This window comes from Chiroxiphia lanceolata, chromosome 5 (assembly GCF_009829145.1).
Source record: "Chiroxiphia lanceolata isolate bChiLan1 chromosome 5, bChiLan1.pri, whole genome shotgun sequence".
NCBI lineage: Eukaryota > Metazoa > Chordata > Aves > Passeriformes > Pipridae > Chiroxiphia > Chiroxiphia lanceolata.
Window position 1 is genome coordinate 50,337,149 of NC_045641.1, and position 18,597 is coordinate 50,355,745.

Here is an 18,597-nt window from a genome sequence, read left to right on the forward strand (position 1 = left end):
GTTGCAGCGGGGACGCCGAGGGATGGAGCTCCGCCCACGCTGCTCTCGGCCCCGAGCCTTAGCCAATGACGGGAGGCCTTGTCCGGCCCCGCCCCCCGGCCGTAGCTCCGCCCCCCGCAGAGCCGCGCAGTGACGGGGCGGCCCGGCCGGCGCGCGGTGGCCGCGCATGCGCACAGACAGGGTCGCCCCTTCCGCCCCGTCTGTCACCTCCCGGCTGGTGCCACCGCACCCGCGACCGGCACCGGCACCACCTGTTCCCCCCGCTCCCCTCCGCTTCCCAGAGGGAAGGGCCGTTCCACTTTGTCTGCAGGGGCTCCGGTTGCCGCCCGGCGGCCGCGCCCGCGCCCCCATGGAGGAGCCGCTGGCGCTGCACCCCGTGAAGCTCTATGTGTACGACCTGTCCAAGGGCATGGCCCGGCGCCTCAGCCCCCTCATGCTGGGTAAGAGCACGGCAGGGCACCGGCGCCGCTCCGTCCCGGCCGCCGCCTCCCAGCCGCTCGCGTCCCCCACCGGCCGCTGCGGCCCGGCCTCGCCGTGCCCGCAAACGGCGCCGAACTCACCGCCTCCAGCGCCGGGAGCGGCGATCTCCGCCCGGCATCGCGCTCCCGAGGGAGCGGCCCGCCGGGAAAGGGCTCCCTGAGGGCGCACCGGGTGCGGCGGGAGCCAGCGGGCGCAGCACTGCTCAGGATGTGCGAGGCTGGCCCGGGGGCCGGGGCGGGGGGGCTCGGCGGGGTTTGGCTGCAGCCCCTGTCCCCGCTGTCAGCGGGACCAGCTCGGCCGGTGCGGCAGCTCCAGCTGCGCTGAGTCCAGTCGCTTCTCCCGCATCTGGCCATTGCCGCTGCGCTGGTGGTATTTACTAAAGGCGAACTGTTCCTTAGCTCCTGAAGGGAGGGACAGCTCAGCTCCCGATAGCCCGGTCTGCCGTGGCGCCTCGACAGGAAGGCTGAGCTGGAGGAAAGGCGGCCGCTGTTTACAAGGTTACAGAGTTCAAGCGGCTCCATGTTGTGGCGAGGCCGGGCTGGGCTGGCGATGTGCAGCCATCCGCTCTCTCCTTCGGAGAGTTTGTAGGAGCGTGCTCTGTGTCTTGTCAAAAATGTGTGCGTTTCCAGCTGAACCTTGGACTTGGTACGCTAACCAAACTTAGGTTTTGCTTGAAGTTTTGGAAGTGTGAATTAGGAATGCAACAACAGAGTGTTTTATACCTGTTACGTGTAGACTTTGGCCCGTGTCAGACCAGCAGTCTGTGTGGGATCAGACTTCTCAACAGGCTCACTGTCTGAACAGATGGTTCTGTGTAATCTTGGTTTACAGTTTGCTGGCACTTTGCTCATCTGCCCTACGAAGAGATTCTGTGCTTTCCTGCAAGCTTAAAATGAAAGTCCAGATAACTCTTGGCATGAAGTTTCATGCATGTCAACAATAGGCCTGCAAAGTTGAGAAGAAAAGATTATAGAGATCATATGTGATGTTCTCTGTTAGCCAGACAGCAGCAGCAGCTTTGGGAGATGCCTGTTTCCTGCACTGGATAACCTCAAAACTTTTTGTGCGGTCAGAGTGGCTTCTATTGTAGCCCTTAGGGAAGTAACTTTTCACCTGTTAGGTCATAATAGCCATGTTTTATCTTGTGCTTAGAGTTAGAAATCTTAAGATGCAGATTACATACATGCAGGATTTACTTGTGTTTGAATTGAGCAGAATTTAACTAGTCTTATTTCAAAGTGTTGGTCCAAGCAAAGACTTCACCAGAAATAGGTTGTCACTGTATGTATCTCCATGCCAATATTCACACAAATCAAGCAAAGGCTTTTTAGCTCTCTTCTTAAACAAAGTAAATTTTGAGTTCTTGTAGCTTTCTGAACTTCCACATAAAAACACTTAGTGCATTACTTCATTTTTGGTGCTTTCTATGCTACCCAAACAACAGCTTGAAAGCTTTGCACTTGTGATACAGTTTGCTGTGAAATTTCTAGGAGTCTGAGCACTGAAAAGGGAAAGTTAAAAACCTGAGCGCTTCCCTGGGTAACCGGGGAAGTGCTGCTCACTAGTACTGCCTGGTAACTAACTGAGTTCAGACGTGCTCATGGAACAGGGCCAACTAGGCCTGCGTGGTCACAGTGACAATGCAGACTGCAGAATATTTGAGATTATGTGGATCCAGTGATGGAGTTTTCCATAAAACAAATTGCTGGTTCTTTCTTTCTTTCTGACTTCCTTCAAGTGTCTTCTGTGCATTTACACTCAGCTCTGTCATATCTCCAGGTGATTTTGGAAACCTCCCCAAGAGCAAAGTGATGGAGAGAATACTACTCTTGCCTCATGTGTAGACCTTTTTTATTCTTGAAGAACAACAAAAATTGTTGTTATTTCTCTGTATATCAACTTTGAGATGGTCAATAGCTATTTTTTCCATTTTTTTCCCCCAGCGATGTTCTTAAACTGTAGATCATCAGAGAAAGTCAATGAAATTGAAGAGAAAGGCATTTCTTAAGGGATTTAATGCTAAATGTTTGTCATCTTTACTTATGATACTCTTTCCATTGGTGCCAAGTTTGAAACAATGCTTTTGCCTTGAGTGATAATTCTGTAACATTGCCTGTATTGAAATACATGTGTTTTAGAGAGAAAAAACAAATACTGTAATTGATTGTGCTAAAATCAATTTCTAGCAGGCTCAAAAACAGCAGCTCAGGTCCCCTTGCCAGAGGGGGATAAATCCTGTCTTACGGGACTGACCACTGCAAGAGCATCACTGCACAGTGTCTTCAGTTGTGCTGATAGGATCCAAGGGTATTGTGGATTATGTCAGCACAGCATTCAAGGATCAGTTTTCACTACTAAATGTTATACTGACTCTTTCAGTGTCAGTTCTCTCTGTTGCCTTTGAGTGATGAACCTGGAAGGCAGAGCTGTACAGCCCTGTTCATAGCAGACTTTGGAGTGACTTAGTCTTGTCCCTTGGACACATCTTCATTTTTCTTGGCAAGTTTACTCTTTTTCTACTCAAGACTGCTTTTATTCTTCTTACTTTTCTGTAAGTTTCCTGTAATTTTTCAATGAATATTTCTATTCTGAAGTATATATGACCAAATATTGCCTTTGGTATCAGAAACAGCACTTTTAATCTTTATGTTGCTCTACATGCAACTTCTCTACAGGTACTATTCCCCCTTTTTCCCCCTGTTCAGTGTGTGACTGTATTTGTCTGTCCAACTATATGATCTAATTATAAGAAATGTTAACCTGAATGCAATAAGATTTCTATTTTCAAGACAGAAAACATAATCCACCCTGATTCTGTGGAGAGAAAACAGGAAAAGAAAACAGTTCAGCTCGCAGTGCTGATATTGAAATAGATGTCCAAAGGCAGAGAAGTCTTTAAGGAAGATTAAAATCCTGTTGCATCATGGGCTTAAAGAAAAATGTCTTGCATGTCTCAAAGTTCTCCTCTCCTGTAATTGAGGGTATTGGTCATGTGTCATGTGACTCAGAGAATGAGCCAGGAGCTTTGTTAACCACGGCAGCTTTGGCTCAGTGTAGTATGAATTAATGTGGAGTTGACTGGGAATATGTATTGGTTGAAATCTTTAAGTGGTGCATTCAGCTATAGGGACTTAACAACCCAGAGAGAATTGGAGCAAAAGGTAACTGCTGAAAGGAGGTACCTTCTCCTTTGTTCCTTTTTTCCAGGCCCAGCACATTTCTCTGCCTCTCTTCCATCTGTTCTGATCAGTTTTGAATTGCTTCAGTGTGAGATTCTGTCAGCTTTGCTCCAAGCATTTGCTAAGAGATTTCATGAAAATCAAGTGCATTACCCTCCCCCAGTCTAGCCTATTTCTTGGTCTCTCTAGGCATCTCAAGGAGAAGGGAACTGGAGCAGGCTCCTCCCTCTCCATTAGGTTTTGGTGGTATTTTTTTTTGCTTTGGTTGAGCACCCTGGGTAGCACATAGGAGAAAGTGCTTCACTAATTAGGGTAATTTTCAATTCAAAAAAAGGCAAGAATCTTAATGGATTGTCTAAGAAAATTACAACAATATGCAAAGCAATGCACTGCTAGAAATACCCGTGCTGGTTGACCATACTGTATTGCTTTCGATTCCACAGGAGACCAGTTCACTGCTTTTTTTAGAGTCTTTTATGGTCTTCTTGGGCTTGCCATATCCATTGCAGAGCATAGATAAAAATACTGAGCTTCCTATTATTTCTTTACTTTACAGCTCAAAAGGCATTGTTCTTGCACTGAGGGTTGGATGGCCTAAACTCTGAATGGTTAAACTAGATACTCACCTGCATATACAATTCCTTCCTTCGTGTCTTGGAACTCTTCTGCCCTTCAGTCTAATAATTTGCGTTAATATACAAATGCCGCTTTCATTCGGTATTTAAAATGCACAGGAATAATCTACATTATTTGGCCCTCAAGATAAACAAATTACTGTAATGGTAAAACAGATTGATGAGCATCTAATCTCACTTGTGCTTGGCCTTCCAGATAAATTCAAGCATGGAAATAATCCTGTTTGATTGTATTCTAAAATTATATGGGCTCAACTTGCTTCTTTCAAAATACCCCTGTATCCAAACAGTTATACTCTCCTGAATCAGTTGTACAACAAACAAATCTAAATACTTTATTCTCCACATTTCTCTGACTAAGCTGAGGGTCCTGGAATTGTTTAATGCATTTGAATGTTATATTTTCTCATAGATTTCTGGCTCACGTAAGCACTGTGAAAGTATTTGAGCTATGAATGTTATAAAGAAAAAAATAGCAAATATAAAAACTTGTTATCTTGCCAGATCATACTGTGCCTTATTGAAACAAGTTGAGTGTTTGAGATGCTTAAGCACACATCTAAGCTGAATTGGCATCGCCTCCCAGGTTCTAGTGAGTATTTTCAGGAAAGAGCCATGAAGCACATCAGCAAGTTAAAAAAAAAAAAAGTAAATAAACAAAACCATACTCAAACAAAACAAACAAAAAATCCCCACAAACAAACAAAAAACACCCAAAAGAATTAATTATCAAGTTTCTAAAGACTTGCAAGCTATCACCCATAACTCTCACAGATATAACATGGTAACTTTTCATTCCATATTTGTGGTTTATGACAAAAACAAGGTAGCTTGACTTGCATTTCCCTGGAATGGAGGCAGATCAAACTAAGCTGATTTGCTTCACATTTACCTCAGGCTGAGCTTGCACACAGGCAATTTCTGTGGGAGCGCTGATACCTGATAACTTGGCCATGTGCACTAAGTGTTGTGTGATTAAGTGTGTACATCTAAATTTGCAATAACCTTTCCTATTCAACAGCCATTTGTCCCTTGAAATATTCAAACTCTTGATCATCTTGCTGTTCCCCTATTTTAACTGGATGAACAGAATTACAAAATGGGTCAGGTTGGACGGGACCACAGTGGGTCGTGTGGTCCAACCTCCCTGCTCAAGCAGAGCTATCCTAGAACACATAGCACAGGATTGTGTCCAGGTGGTTCTTGAATATCTCCAGTGAGAGAGACTTCACACCCTCTCTGGACAACTTGTTCCAGTGCACAGTCACCTGCACAGTAAAGTTCTTCCTCATATTCAGGTGGAACATTCTGTGTGTTTCAGGTTTCTGCCTGTTGCTTCTTGTCCTATTGCTTGGCATCACTGAGAAGAGCCTGGCTCCATCCTCTTGACACCCTCTCTTCAGATATAGTGCCCAGAAGAGTATAATCCCATCAGGGCATTCCTGTTCTGCATTATGAGCATGTGCATCCTTTGGATTAGTTTTACTGTTGGCATTGAGTGAAGGGTAACACCTGCAGTTTAAGGCTGCAAGGGCTTTTGCAGCTCCAGTGTAAATTACTGGAGAATCAGGTTTTACTATATAGTTATAGACACCTCAGGTTATGAGTAAATGTGTTGGTGTTGGTGGCAGTACCAACATACAGTTCTGCCCACACTGCAGTGCACAACAGGAGTTTGGAGTGTTGTGGCAAGGAGTGGAAGAGCATGAAATGTGATAATGTCTCCCAGTATCCTAGATGGTATTTTCAGTCCCTTCTTCTAGACCACTCAATTGACTATGAGATGTAAGCCCTATTGCACTGTAGGATTCTTTGGGGAGGTTCATGGCAAGCTTGAACTTTATTGGAAAGTGTCGCTGGAAGACCTGGATACAGCTTGTGTCTTAGCACTTAGATCAATACTGTATCCTTCCTTAGTCACACTGTTGGAGCTGTTGTGTGTATGAAGCCTTCAGAGGCAGCGGGCAACATGTTTTGTATGTAGTGGGCAACATCCAGCAGAAAGCAAGACCTAATTCCTTAGTGCAGACTGCCCTGATCGCTTTACCTGAGCTTGTCAGGAGGGACAATAGTGGTGAGCTGTCACCTGTTCTGTGCGGTGTCTGAGTCTGGGAGAAGGGCAAGAAGAGTCATAGAGGAGGATCCCCATCAGAGGCAAAACTTCAGGAGGAAGATGATTGTGTCCATGAAGGTTTGTACATAATCTCTTATATGATGCAGCAGACAAACAACATTGAGAGTCTTGCTGAACAGTAGGAAAGATTGCTGCCCAAGTACTCCAGAAGCTGGTAGCCATTGACTTATTCTTCTATGGGTCAGTTTGGAGTTGAGATGACAACAGCCACCTCTGAAGCCTGGGATACTGCAGCAGCATACCAAAAGTTCTTGTTCTCAGATGTCTCTGGGTGATGCGTATGTGGCAAATAATGGCAGGTTTCTTGGGCATGAGATTCTCCAACACTGTTGTCATTGGAGACACTTGCATGCCCTTTGACCAAGCACAGTCTGCCCATGACAGAAAGGGATTTTATTTTGTCTGCAGCAGACTGGAGAGCTACTACGAATGCCTTATTGTCATCAGTGCTGCAGATCTGTCATGTGTTTTCCACAATGCCAGCTTGGTTAATGACTTCCAGGAGCCAAGCAGAAATAGCAGGTCTGCAGCTTCATTAAGATATTCAAACCAGTGCTTGGCACAAACTGACCTAGCTGAGCAGCCTCAGACAGACCTGCCTTGTGAAGACAGGCAGCTTCACTTGCCAAAAGCTGTTCTGTTATTGCCTTGGCCGTTGCTGCCTGTGGACTGCTACAGATTTCACATGTAGCAGTAAGGATTGGATTGTAGTACAATGCCAAGTCTATTTCTTAAATTCTGTTTGTGGGTTTTTTCATACAATCAGAGAGTTGCTTCGTTGAAAGGGGACCTCTGGGGTTGTGCTCAAGGTAGAGCTGACGAGCAAATTGTTCAGGGCCCTGAGCAGCTGAGTTCTGAGTATCTTCAAGGATTGAAATCCCATATGCTTTCTGGACCCTTGTCCCTGTGTTTGACCACCTTCATGATAATTTTTTCCCTGCTTCTTACTGAATTGGGAATTTCCCATTTTCCAACTGGCACCTGTTGTCTTTCACTGTGCATCTCTGAGTAGAACAAGGGTCTCTTTCATCCGTACACATTAGGGACTTGTAGACAGGAATAAGGACTCTTGGCCTTCTCTTCGTGAGGATGAACAGACCAATTTTCTCCGCTCCTCTTCAATACAGTAGGTGTTCCCAACCCAGTATGTCAGTGTCTTTTGTACTGTTGGGATCCAAAAGTGGACACAGCACTCTAGATGTGGTCTCATAAGTGTCAAATAGGGAGACAGAGTCACCTCCCTTGAGCTGCTGTCTGCAATTTCGCTAAAGCAGCCCAATGTGTATCCTTTGCTGCAATTATCTTTTCAAGTAGGAGTTGCAATTGCACGAGCAGGTCCTGGCAGCACCTGTGACATTGTCAGATCTGATGTAACTCTTTCACCTGCATACAGAATCTAGCTACAAAGCGGCAACTCTGTGGAAAACCTTTCATCATTGTTTGCTGCAAATGTGTGTGAAAGTAAATATTAAGATGTTCTCTTTCAATTTAGCATGCAAAAGAGCAGGCACAATTCTAGGATGTACTGCCTTTGAAACAGTTTGCTTCTCTACTCTGAAGGATAAAGTTCAAGTTTCTAGCGGAAAAGTTATTTATTGTGAGCAAATGTATAATAATTTGTTTATAGATGCACAGAACAGTAACTATGCAAAACCAAGCAGTAGAGCCTATCATAGGCCAGTTGCTAAAGTTAGGGCAGGTGCTGCTGAAGTTGAATCCTGCCTTGTATTGCTGCTAAGCCTGCAGTGTCACTGGGTTCTGTAAGCTCTAGAGTGCAAGGTGAAACCTGATGGGGAAAGTGTGGAACGAGGGCCAAAGGATCGAGGAGCACAATGGTGAGACATGCTAAAGGGCCAGCAAGTGCTCCTAAGATACTGCAACACACTGCTCTGCTTCTCTCATCATTGCTCCTCTCTTTTGGCCTTCATCCTACTCCATACCTACGTTTCTGTGTGATGGGTTGACAGGGAATATGCTTGCTATCTGGCTGTGATCCATGGGACTGACAGATCAGTCCACCTACTTCAAAATTACGTGCACTCGCTTTACCTGATGTCTCTATTGTCACAACAGCCTTTTCCCTGCCTCCGCTCTCACATGACCCTTGTCATTTTGCTTCAGACTTGAGTGGAAAAAAATGTGTTAGTGATTGTTTTCCTGTGGCAGAGGAGCACTCATTCTACTGCTTGGGTTCAAGAGAATACCAAATGTTGGTATGCACACAGTTGTTATGTTCTAAATCTGCTTTTCTGGGTGTTGTGCACCTTGCTGACAAAATAAAGTTATAGCATCTGTGATATGTGTCACAGCATGCAGTGGCTGCCTACAAGCTCCCAAAGGGGCACGGTACCAGGGACCAAGCTTTTAGGTTATGATAAATAATTGAGCCTAGAGCAGTAACAGCTGGTGACCTTTTGGAAAGAGGTTTAATCTTGAGCATAGAGAGATTTAGGTCTCCCACTCCTAAGGAACTGGAAACACATTTTGGAAGGGACTTTTTCTCTCAGACATAATTGGTTTAGTGGTGCCTGAAGCAAGTCTTTGCTTCTGTGTTCTACAAAACACAGAGTTTTATAACTTGTATAAATTTCAACTCTGCACTTTTCTGCCCCAGTTCCCACTTAAACTGCTAATTTTTAAGGGCAGGGGGAGGGAGGGAAAGGAAGAAACCATGGAATAGAATATAGAGGTTATCACCACTGATCCTATGTTCAAGTCAGATCTCTCATCAGTTACTGAAAAAGAGAGCTGAATGCATTCTGCTGGCCAACTGTCTGCAGTTATGAAATCAGCATCAAATTCAGCTCTTCTGGTCCTAACTGAAGACTCTATTTTAGGAAAAGGTTTCCTTTCTTGGTCTGTAGAAAAGCACCCAAGGAAGGTAAGCACTGGCAGGATAGGATGGCATTGCCACTTGTGCGTGCCAGGAGGGAAAGAGTACAACAGTAATGTGGATGGAGTAGTTCATTTGAAAGGCATTATGGTTTTTTTAGAAACATCTCTCCGATGAAATCTTTGGTGTTGTTGTCACAGTGAAATATTAAGCATGGTTCTTAACTGATTGACAGAAAGTAGGCTGAAATGTGGAAAATACATTGCTAATAACTCTTCTTTTCTCTGCATACAGGGAAACAGCTGGATGGCATCTGGTAAGTGACTAGATTTAAATTGCATAACGTGTGTAAAACACTGTGGTGTAGGAAGCATTTTCAATATGAGGTTATATATGCTTCAGATCTTAAGAACATTTTATTGTGGAAGAGAGACCAAGGCACTTTTTGTTCCTGAATACAGATTGATGGTAAGATGGTGTACAATCAGGTGCTAGTTAAACCTCTCCATTCAAAGCTCAGTGGACCCCATGGAAAAAGGTGGTGTTAGTGCACCTGTACACTTTTACAAGGGTAGGATGTTGTCTTTGTCCCAAGTACTTTGTCATGTAATTCCAGGCATGACCAAACATGAGAGTAAAAGAGTAGGTGGGAAGAAGGTATTATAGAAACAGGCCTTCTGGCACGTAAGAGCACTGTCTCCATTTGGTTACAAAACAGCCCCCAGCTTGCTATAATTCATATCAAGAATTTTTATATCATATCAGGAGGGTTTGGGGTTTCTTTTAAAGGCAAGAAAAACACCAAACCCTTGTCCATCCATTTTTGCCTCTATTGATCCATCTCCAGTGGTTGTCTGACCAACTTCTCAGCCAAAGTCTTTCCAGCATACACCTCTGTCAGTGTGGTAGCAAAGTAGCTCTGTCTGTCTCTCTCTGTGACTTCACCCTCAGCTGAGGGAGGCTCATGCTTGGGCTCCTAGCTAAGACTGTTCTTTCGCAACCGCTTACAGAGTTACAGTAGGCTTGATAATAGTTGCTTCCATATCCATTCATGTCCCAGCAGATCTTGTTCCTACTCACAGAAACACATTGACCTTTTCTTTCAGTTATTCCCTTCGTGATATCCTTGAGTTGATAAATTTACCGGTGATTTCTGTGCTAGGCTATTTCCTTTTTTCCTTTGTTTCACCTGTTTTTTGTTCTCTGTGGCAGGCACACCTCCATAATAGTCCATAAGGATGAATTCTTCTATGGCAGTGGAGGAATCTCCAGCTGTGCACCTGTAAGTTAAACTTAAATTTTCTGATAATTTTTTATAGGATTACCTGCTCAGAATTGCTTGTGTCACTGTCTTTTAGAAAAGCAGCAAGAGACTTCTAAATTAAGACAGAGGATGAAGCCAGCTGCTTGCCATGGTTTCCCAGGGCACCTAAGGAAAAGGGAGCATGAACAGTGGGTTTAAGCCCAAATAAATACAGGTTGGGGATTGCTTCTTCTGGTAGAATCTGTCTATCCAGAACACCTTCTGCATTGCCAGAGTGACACTTTGTCCAATTCTGTATTGTTAAGTTTTGCATGCAGAATTTTTAAGATTAAATAAAACCAAGGCAAAACAAAAACATGATGCTTTCTCAGACCTTCTGTTCTTGGAGAGGTAAAATGGATAGGCTGTTGTTCTAAAGCAGAATTTTGCCACAGCTTAGAGCTTTCAGCCCAAAGAGCCAAATGTAACAGCTGAAAAAAAAGTTGCATGTTATTCTCTTGAGAGGGGAGGCTAGCAGATCTCCTTGCTCGACAAACACACTAGAAGGCCCTCCTTTTGTGCCTGGATAAGTCACAATAGCTCTATTCAGTAGAGTCCTCCAAAAGAATTCAGTCTGATCATTTAACATTGTCTTCTGGCTATTAATTTTTACAGGGAGGGACACTTCTTGGCCCCCCAGACACAGTTGTTGACCTGGGGAACACTGAAGTCACTGAAGAAATTTTTCTGGAGTATCTTTCCTCTCTGGGGGAGTCTATGTTCCGGTAAGTAACAGCTTGTACTAGAAAATCTGTATATCAAAAAAGTGCAGAATGGAGGAAAGTATTGTGAAACCAGTCCAGCTCACAAAGCTTTTGTCTGCTTAGTGTATTATTTGGTACTCTTCAAATATGAGACTGGAACTGATATACCAATACACAAAGAGCTACCAGCTAGGCAACCCTGCGGTGTGCCAGCCTTGAGCTAGGCTGGGAAAGCATTCTTGTGGGAAGTGTTTCACACTTGTAAAATCGAATAATGCCTGAAATGCCTTTGAGAGAATCACCAGGGAAAATGAAATCTCTCAGTAAATAGCGCTTTGCCCCAAGAGTCATAGGTGAAGTGGTGTAGTAAAGCTGCCAACTTTCACGTGAGTAAAAGCAAGGTCTTGAGTGAGTCTACTTCTCACAAGAATAGAAAATTGTAGCATTTAGTGTTCTAGCTATCTTTCAATGTCAATAATTCCTGTGATTTCTCATTACTTTTCTGTGGTTTTAAGTGACAAAACCTGACCTCACTTATCCTCCCAAAACCCATTGTATTAAAGTCAGTGATGCAGAGAGATGTTATTTTCCACCCTGATTCAATTGAATTTGAGAGTGAGTTGATGTCTGTGTTTTACCTATTTGCCTTAGAATTCCTTGGGGAGGGGCGTGCTAATGTAAGGAAATGTTCTTCATTAGCTTGTAAGATTTATTGCTGAGTCTGTCTTTATGGTTCAATTTCTTTGCTGTGGCACAGAGGAGAGTCTTATAACCTCTTTGAACATAACTGCAACACCTTCAGTAATGAAGTGGCACAGTTTCTGACAGGAAGAAAAATACCTTCCTACATCACTGACCTTCCATCTGAAGTTCTTGCCACGTGAGTATGGATGTTCCTCCTCTCTGTAGCTGATTCATGCTAGTGCTTAAACATATAACAGAGTGAGCAGTACCAGTTTCTGCTGGCTCTGCCTAAGAACCAGGATAGGATTAAGGAGAAGATGCTATTTACTTGAACACTTACAACACCGTATCACAAGTGCTAACTGGCACTGGTGTTTACAAAGAAGACAAGAGAAGGTTGTTCTTCTGCCTTTACTTAAACTAGTTATTTTGTGATGGTCTCTTAGATGTGACCAGACAAGCAGAGAAAGTTTCAGAAAACAGTGCAAGTTTGTTTTTTTCTTTTAGGAAACAAACATCTGTTAAAGATCGCTTCTCTAAGCACCGTAATTGCAGTGGATGTGTCAGCTTTGCTTGTGACGAGGCAGGGGAGATGTAATTTTTAAATTAATGCTGCAGTTTTAAAGCTAGGACTGGGTGGAAAAAGAGGATATGAAAAAGAAGAAATTAATTCCTGCTTGATAATTCAGATCAACTTATTTTTTTAAAACTCTCAGCTAGTGAGGATCCCAGTGGGATGATTTGAGCTCCATCATGTAGATCTTAATTTTTCATAACAATGGTATAGCACATTATTTGGGAGACTTGTCTGCTGCCCTGGGCTCTCAACATATCAGATCTCTCAAAATCTATAACAGAGTGAGTCATGTGGAAAGATAACCAGGTGCTACAGATTGCAACAGGATTTATTCTGTGAGTGTTGATCCATTGTCTTTAAGGAAGCTAGAGGCTATTCTTCTGGCAGATCTCAGTATTGATGTACTTAATGGAACACTGCAGTTGCATAACAGGGATTTTGTTTGCACACTGAAGTAGAATGAATTACTGAAAGCTAGTTTCAGACACAGTATTACCACATTATCAGTCTAGGCATGTTAGGACTCGGAACTAGCTCATAGTAAATAAATTTTAAGTTCCTTAGTTATTGAACAGTAAACTCTCTTTATTATGATAAAATAAGTTTGCTTAAGTTTGTAGTGGAGGTTCTTCAAATTTGCTTCTACAATGGTGGTTTGCTTGTACTCTCTAGGAAGTGAGTGAGCTTCAGTAGTAAAGGGGAACAGTTGGTAAACTATTTGAGATGTTTATTTCTTTACCTTCTCAGACCTTTTGGACAAGCTTTAAGGCCCCTCCTGGACTCCATCCAGATCCAGCCACCCGGAGGAAATACCTTCAGCAGACATAATGGACAGAGCTAACAGGAGTGACCGAGTGTGCCCAGCTTCAGCAGGCCTCTTCCTTTTTAAACACGAATCTACCAGATTTCTATTTTATAATTTCCCATCAGAATTAACTCTGAAGAAGTTACAAGACAAGTTTTAAAATTTCCTAGGGAGAGGATTTATCAGGGGTGCATGTAAGACAATGCTACCAGAAAGGTTGCCATAATTTCTAATAGCATTATACTAATTTATAAAGGCTGTCTTGTCGAGTAGGCTGAGACTTTCTACGTAACTCCTGTGCTGGTAAGTGGGAATTCATTCCGTGAGCATTCTAGGGCCCATCACACAATTTGAAGTAAATAAGGGGGTGTCCTAACCATCCCTTGCAGACTTGCATTTCTTTCTCCTGTCACTGCCTGTATTATGGGGGTATTTGCTGAAGTCTGTAGCAAAAAAGGCAAAGGAAGTATTGGTAGCCTAGGAAGTGAAGGTGTCCAAGGATTAGTCTTCGGCATATTTCACTGACATTGTTATTTGCTCACGGGAAAAGCTGAACTCATCTGACTAGAATATTTGCAGTGGCACAGCTGTGTGGGAAAAGTGATGAAGCTGAACCATGTGTCAGTGTCACACTCAAAAGCTGGAACTCGGTGGAACTTGCTGTGGTGGGAGGGAGGCTGGAACTGAAGGTTACCAAGAAGCTTGTAATGCCAGATCCAAGAGTTATGGGAAAGAACCAGCTGAAAGAACAGAATCTCCTGAGCAGAAGTGGCAGAAACAAATTTCAGGTGAAAGTAAAGTGAAGTGAAATGTTTCCTTTTCTCGCATGTAAGCTTATCAACAGATAGACAGAACCTTGTTAACTATTTACCTTTGCATAAGAACTGTGTTTTCTTGGGTTTTTCTCCTTACTAAACCAGACTTACAGTACAGTAAGACAGGAATAGCATGGCAACTGCATGATAATATAAGTTGGACCAATTCTGCCTTCAATATCAAGTTGCAGACGCAGTAAGAGTTCTGACTTTCATTGATATTGCTGGCCTTTCCAAAGCAGTCAGCGACATCAGAGAGGGCTCTGCTTAAGAGAAATAAGTGCTAGGTCTCCCCAAACGTAAAGAAAATGAGGAAGAGTAAAATTAAGCTTTCCATGGAGCAATTGAGTTTTTTGGGAAACATGCAGAAGCAGTCGTGTCCTTAGATTGTATCAATACTGCATCTACTAGTTTAAGATTTTTATAGCTTTGCAATTATTTGCAGTGGGAGAAGAACAGGGGAATGAAAGAATAGGCACACTCTTTTGTTTTCATGCATGTATATACACAATTTTGTAGCAGTTACATTTAGGAAGGAATACAAGAAAGACATCGGACAAACCCCAAAACATTGCTGATGCTCCATAAATGGGGATTGCGTGTCCCAGATGCTGCTGAAAAAGCATCTATGCAAATGTACAGCCCTTTGTCCAGTGCTTTGTTGTGAAAAGTATTGCTGCAAGTTCAGTCCTGCATCTCAAACTTCCTTCACTGGAAACTTTCTGCATACCTAAAGGGGGTATCTTTCCTCTGCTGGGTTCTTTCTCCTGGAATAATGCAGTTTGATAAGTTTGTCGCACTATTTCTCTGTTTGGACTGTAATGGTTTGTATTTCTGAGGGATTGGAATAGAGGAAAACTGCAGTTTCATCACTGTCAAATACTCTGCTGCCCTGCAACTTGTGGAGCCACTGCACAAATGGAAATAGGGTAGTGTCAGTACGTTCTGCGTTTTTTTGTGTACCTGCTTTCAGTGCACAGCAGGGGCCCCTGCAGCCCAGATGCTTCTTTTCCTTGTCATTCTCTGCTTGTGCCATCAACTTCTCCTTAAGCATTTCATTTGATGGACTGGACTTGGAGATAATGGTAGCAGTTAGTACAGATTGCTTTATATGAAAGCTTTCAATCTTTCCCCCTCAAAGTGTCCTGTTTGCAGAAAGCATTCTATAAGTCATTTATTAATGCCTTTTGATGCTGCTGGAGGAAGGATTGGTGTTTGTTTTCTGCTAAGCAATAGCTTAGATTTCCTGTTTACTATGTGTATCCTCTCCAGTCTTTTTTCATACCTATTCTGTGAAGAGTAACCAGCCTAGCCTTTCATCTTAATGCCCACGACTGTGCCACAAAACATTGTACATCGTGTTAGAGATCTTGGAGCTTCCTTAGTTGAGTGGGTATACTCAAGCTGATACAGTGCAGCCCAACATCTAGGTATGCTAGTTTGGTACCTGCAAGCAGCACAGCTGTCCTTGCTTGTCTTTCAGCAAACTATCACTTCAGGTGCATGCAGCTGCCTGTGGAAGCACTGGTGCCATGGTTTCTGCCTACTTCAGGACTTTTTACATCCTCTCAGGGGGCAGGAAAGAAAAGGAAGACATTCACCCCATGCATTTTGCAATCTGCCTTTTCCCCTCCTGAGCAGCCCCTTTGCAGAGATAATGCTCCTACTTTAAGGTCACTGGGTAAAATTTCACTCAGCCATATCCTGTTTGCAATAGCTAGGGAGCTCCTGAGGGGGCCTTCGGGGCTCGGGACCTACACTTGTGTTTTGCGGCAAAAGAGCTGTAGGGGGGAATCCTTGTTTGCTTGGTCTTACTGGGTAATAAGACCCCTGTACCCTGTAGGACTCTTAGGAAACCCATTTTCTCCAAAGATGGTTATGTATAAAGTGCAGGACTGTGCCCTCAATGTTCCACCCTGCCAAATATAAACTAGACTGAGAAGTGTATGTGAGTGTATGTTGGTGATGAACTTCAGCCAGCTGATTGACAAAGGGGCAGGGAAACTGAACCCCTGAACGGGAACAGAACTCTTTTGCCCACACTTACTATTCTGTCTTGTATTGCTGGGGTTCCCCCATGCCATTTTAAAAATGTTAATAATGTCTTTAGGCAGAAAGTGATGTTTTGATTTATTTGTGGGTTTTTTTCTATTACAATAAAAAGAAATACAGCAAATTTCCTGTTTGAATGCATGTGCCCACGCAGCTGCCCAGCAAATGCAGCTGACCAGAAGTCATCATCTTTACTCTGATCCCAGCTGGGAAGTGCAGGATGAGAAATTGTTCAAGCACTTTGTGCCAAGTACTGCTACTGAAAGTAGTGGTGGCTACTGCCCTTTCCTGAACTGGCCACAGGCAATATTCTTATTTAAGTTTGGAAAAATTTTTCTTCTGTACATACTGTGGTATCTAAAATCATACTCCTGAGGCTTGACACAGTTTGGATGCGCTCAAAGATGATGTTCTGTCAGCACAGGTTTTGTACAGCCCTTGCTCATTTAAGTGTGCAAGAATGAAATGTCTAATGTCTGCTGCTGAAGAAGAGGCCCAGCAGAGTTTAAACATGGGAAAAGGCTCTAAGCTTGATGCTGCTACTTCAAAATGGAAAAAAAAAAAAAAACAACAAACTAAAAAGCAGTAGACTAAGAAGTAGACTTCATGCCTGGGTTCCTCTGAAGCTGCAGAGGAGATATTGGTGAGGATTATGTAGCACTGCCCCAAATATCTGGCTCTGGGGAAGACATTAATTCTGCTTGGTTCGGCCTTCTGCATGCTTATTGATGGCATCCAAATGATAAACCACACAGGCTGTTTCTGTAACAGTCTGTATCAGCGTAATACAGAAGAGGTCTTGTAACAGGAGGAGGTTGTAACAAAGATGCATGATTGTGGTTATTTTGGGCTGTGTTACTCAGATGTGGTGCTAGTTTGCTATCAAGTACTAGTACTGGCCCCACACAAAATACCTGCAGTTGGGTATTTTAAAATTAAATTAAATTTAAATTTTTTTAATTTTTTTTTTTAAATTTAAAAGAAAACCTTGACTTTACTGGCAGCCCTAGGCAGAGCGTAAGACAGTTGCTCACAGCAGCTTACCTTCTAAACTTCTAACAAAATACATGCCTTTGCTACTAGTAGCAGAGATTTTATTCCTGATAACAGCTGCTGCCTGTCTGGGCAGCAGTCAAGCGAACGTATCCAGTGGTTGAAGCGCAAAGTATTAAATAACCACAACAGCCACAGTGGCCCTGCTCAGAGCTAACCTGGATGAAGGAACGAGCTGTACACAGCTGTGCACTTCACCAAAAGGCAGGCTTATGCTCTCGGGGAAACCAAGATGTCCCAAGTCCTCACTGGGTGATACCAAATGACCATGGAGGTGCTGGGAGAGGTGTTTTGACTCGAACAGAGTTTCTAAAGCAGTGTGACAAATAAGCTGTAGAAAGCACAGCAGGTAGTTCAAGTTTTGGAAAGCTCTACTGGTAGCATAAACCTGATGGCACTGCAGGAGTGTGAAAATGTGAATGCTGACTGAATTTTAACAGGCTTCCCAATTCAGGAAAGTGCCCCGAGGTGGCACTGCTGCCTCAAAGCACAGGGATGCATCTGAGACTGGGGAGAGTGCCTGGGATGTCCATAGTAATGTCAGTGCAACAGGCATGGAGCGAGGTCTCTCCCAGACAAGAAAGCTGCAGGTAGGAGCAGCCAGGAGACAAGACCATGGGGCAGCTTGGACTACAGCAAGAACCTGGTAGCAAGGACACTACAGTGCCAGGGTTGCAATAGGTGTGAGCTGGCAGGTTTTCCTAAATCCGTGCTTATTTCATCCAGACTGGGAAGTCTCGTCCTCATACCATACCATGGTTTATGGAAAATAAAGGCTTGCATTCCTGAAACCCTTGGAGTTCACTGTGTATCTGACTCCACGGCTGTCTTTTGAGAGCCCTGGGCATTAACTCGCAATTCTGCTACGTGGGAGAGCAGTTTTTTGGCTTTTGGTACTCAAGTACCCCAAACACATGAAAGCATCTCTGCTTACTCGTCAGCATGCCATGGTAGGCACACTTTGAAGTATTCATATTCTGGAGTAAGCATCCACACATTGACTGATGATATGTGTAACCACACCTAGACAAGTCCTATAAATGAGCGTAACCCTAAACTGAACTAAAAACTCAGTGCTCAATTGCATACAAAGCAGCTGAGAAACCATTCTGGGAGCTTCAATGCGTCTGAGTAAAGAGTCCCACTTTCCAGAGGCAGGACCCCGTAACTGGGTCTAATCCAGAAGGCCCCAGCAGCTGTGATTCTGCAAGAAAATCAATGCTGGGACAAATAACATTTGTAATACCCATCCAAGACTGCCTGACTCACTGTGTTGGGAAGGCAACTCGCAGAAACAGTTGGAACAGTGGAAACAGCTGTCCTGGTGGCATTAGCCAGTGGAC

At 43.7% G+C, this 18,597-nt stretch overlaps 1 protein-coding gene across 1 annotated transcript; it reads left to right on the forward strand.

Annotated features, from left to right (window-relative positions):
• Positions 1-151: 151 nt before the first annotated feature.
• On the forward strand, positions 152-18,045 carry DESI1 (desumoylating isopeptidase 1). The gene is made up of 6 exons (XM_032687874.1): positions 152-440; positions 9,556-9,577; positions 10,474-10,543; positions 11,180-11,289; positions 12,026-12,148; positions 13,277-18,045. Exons 1-6 carry the CDS (start codon positions 167-169, stop codon positions 13,368-13,370), a joined length of 693 nt encoding a protein of 230 aa, XP_032543765.1. The 5' UTR covers positions 152-166; the 3' UTR covers positions 13,371-18,045.
• Positions 18,046-18,597: the final 552 nt, after the last annotated feature.

Coding starts and splice junctions, on each gene's coding strand:
- DESI1 (XM_032687874.1), top strand. CDS start 167: ATGCGCACAGACAGGGTCGCCCCTTCCGCCCCGTCTGTCACCTCCCGG. Junction 441..9,555: donor CCTCAGCCCCCTCATGCTGG/GTAAGAGCACGG, acceptor CTCTGCATACAG/GGAAACAGCTGGATGGCATC. Junction 10,544..11,179: donor GAATCTCCAGCTGTGCACCT/GTAAGTTAAACT, acceptor TAATTTTTACAG/GGAGGGACACTTCTTGGCCC.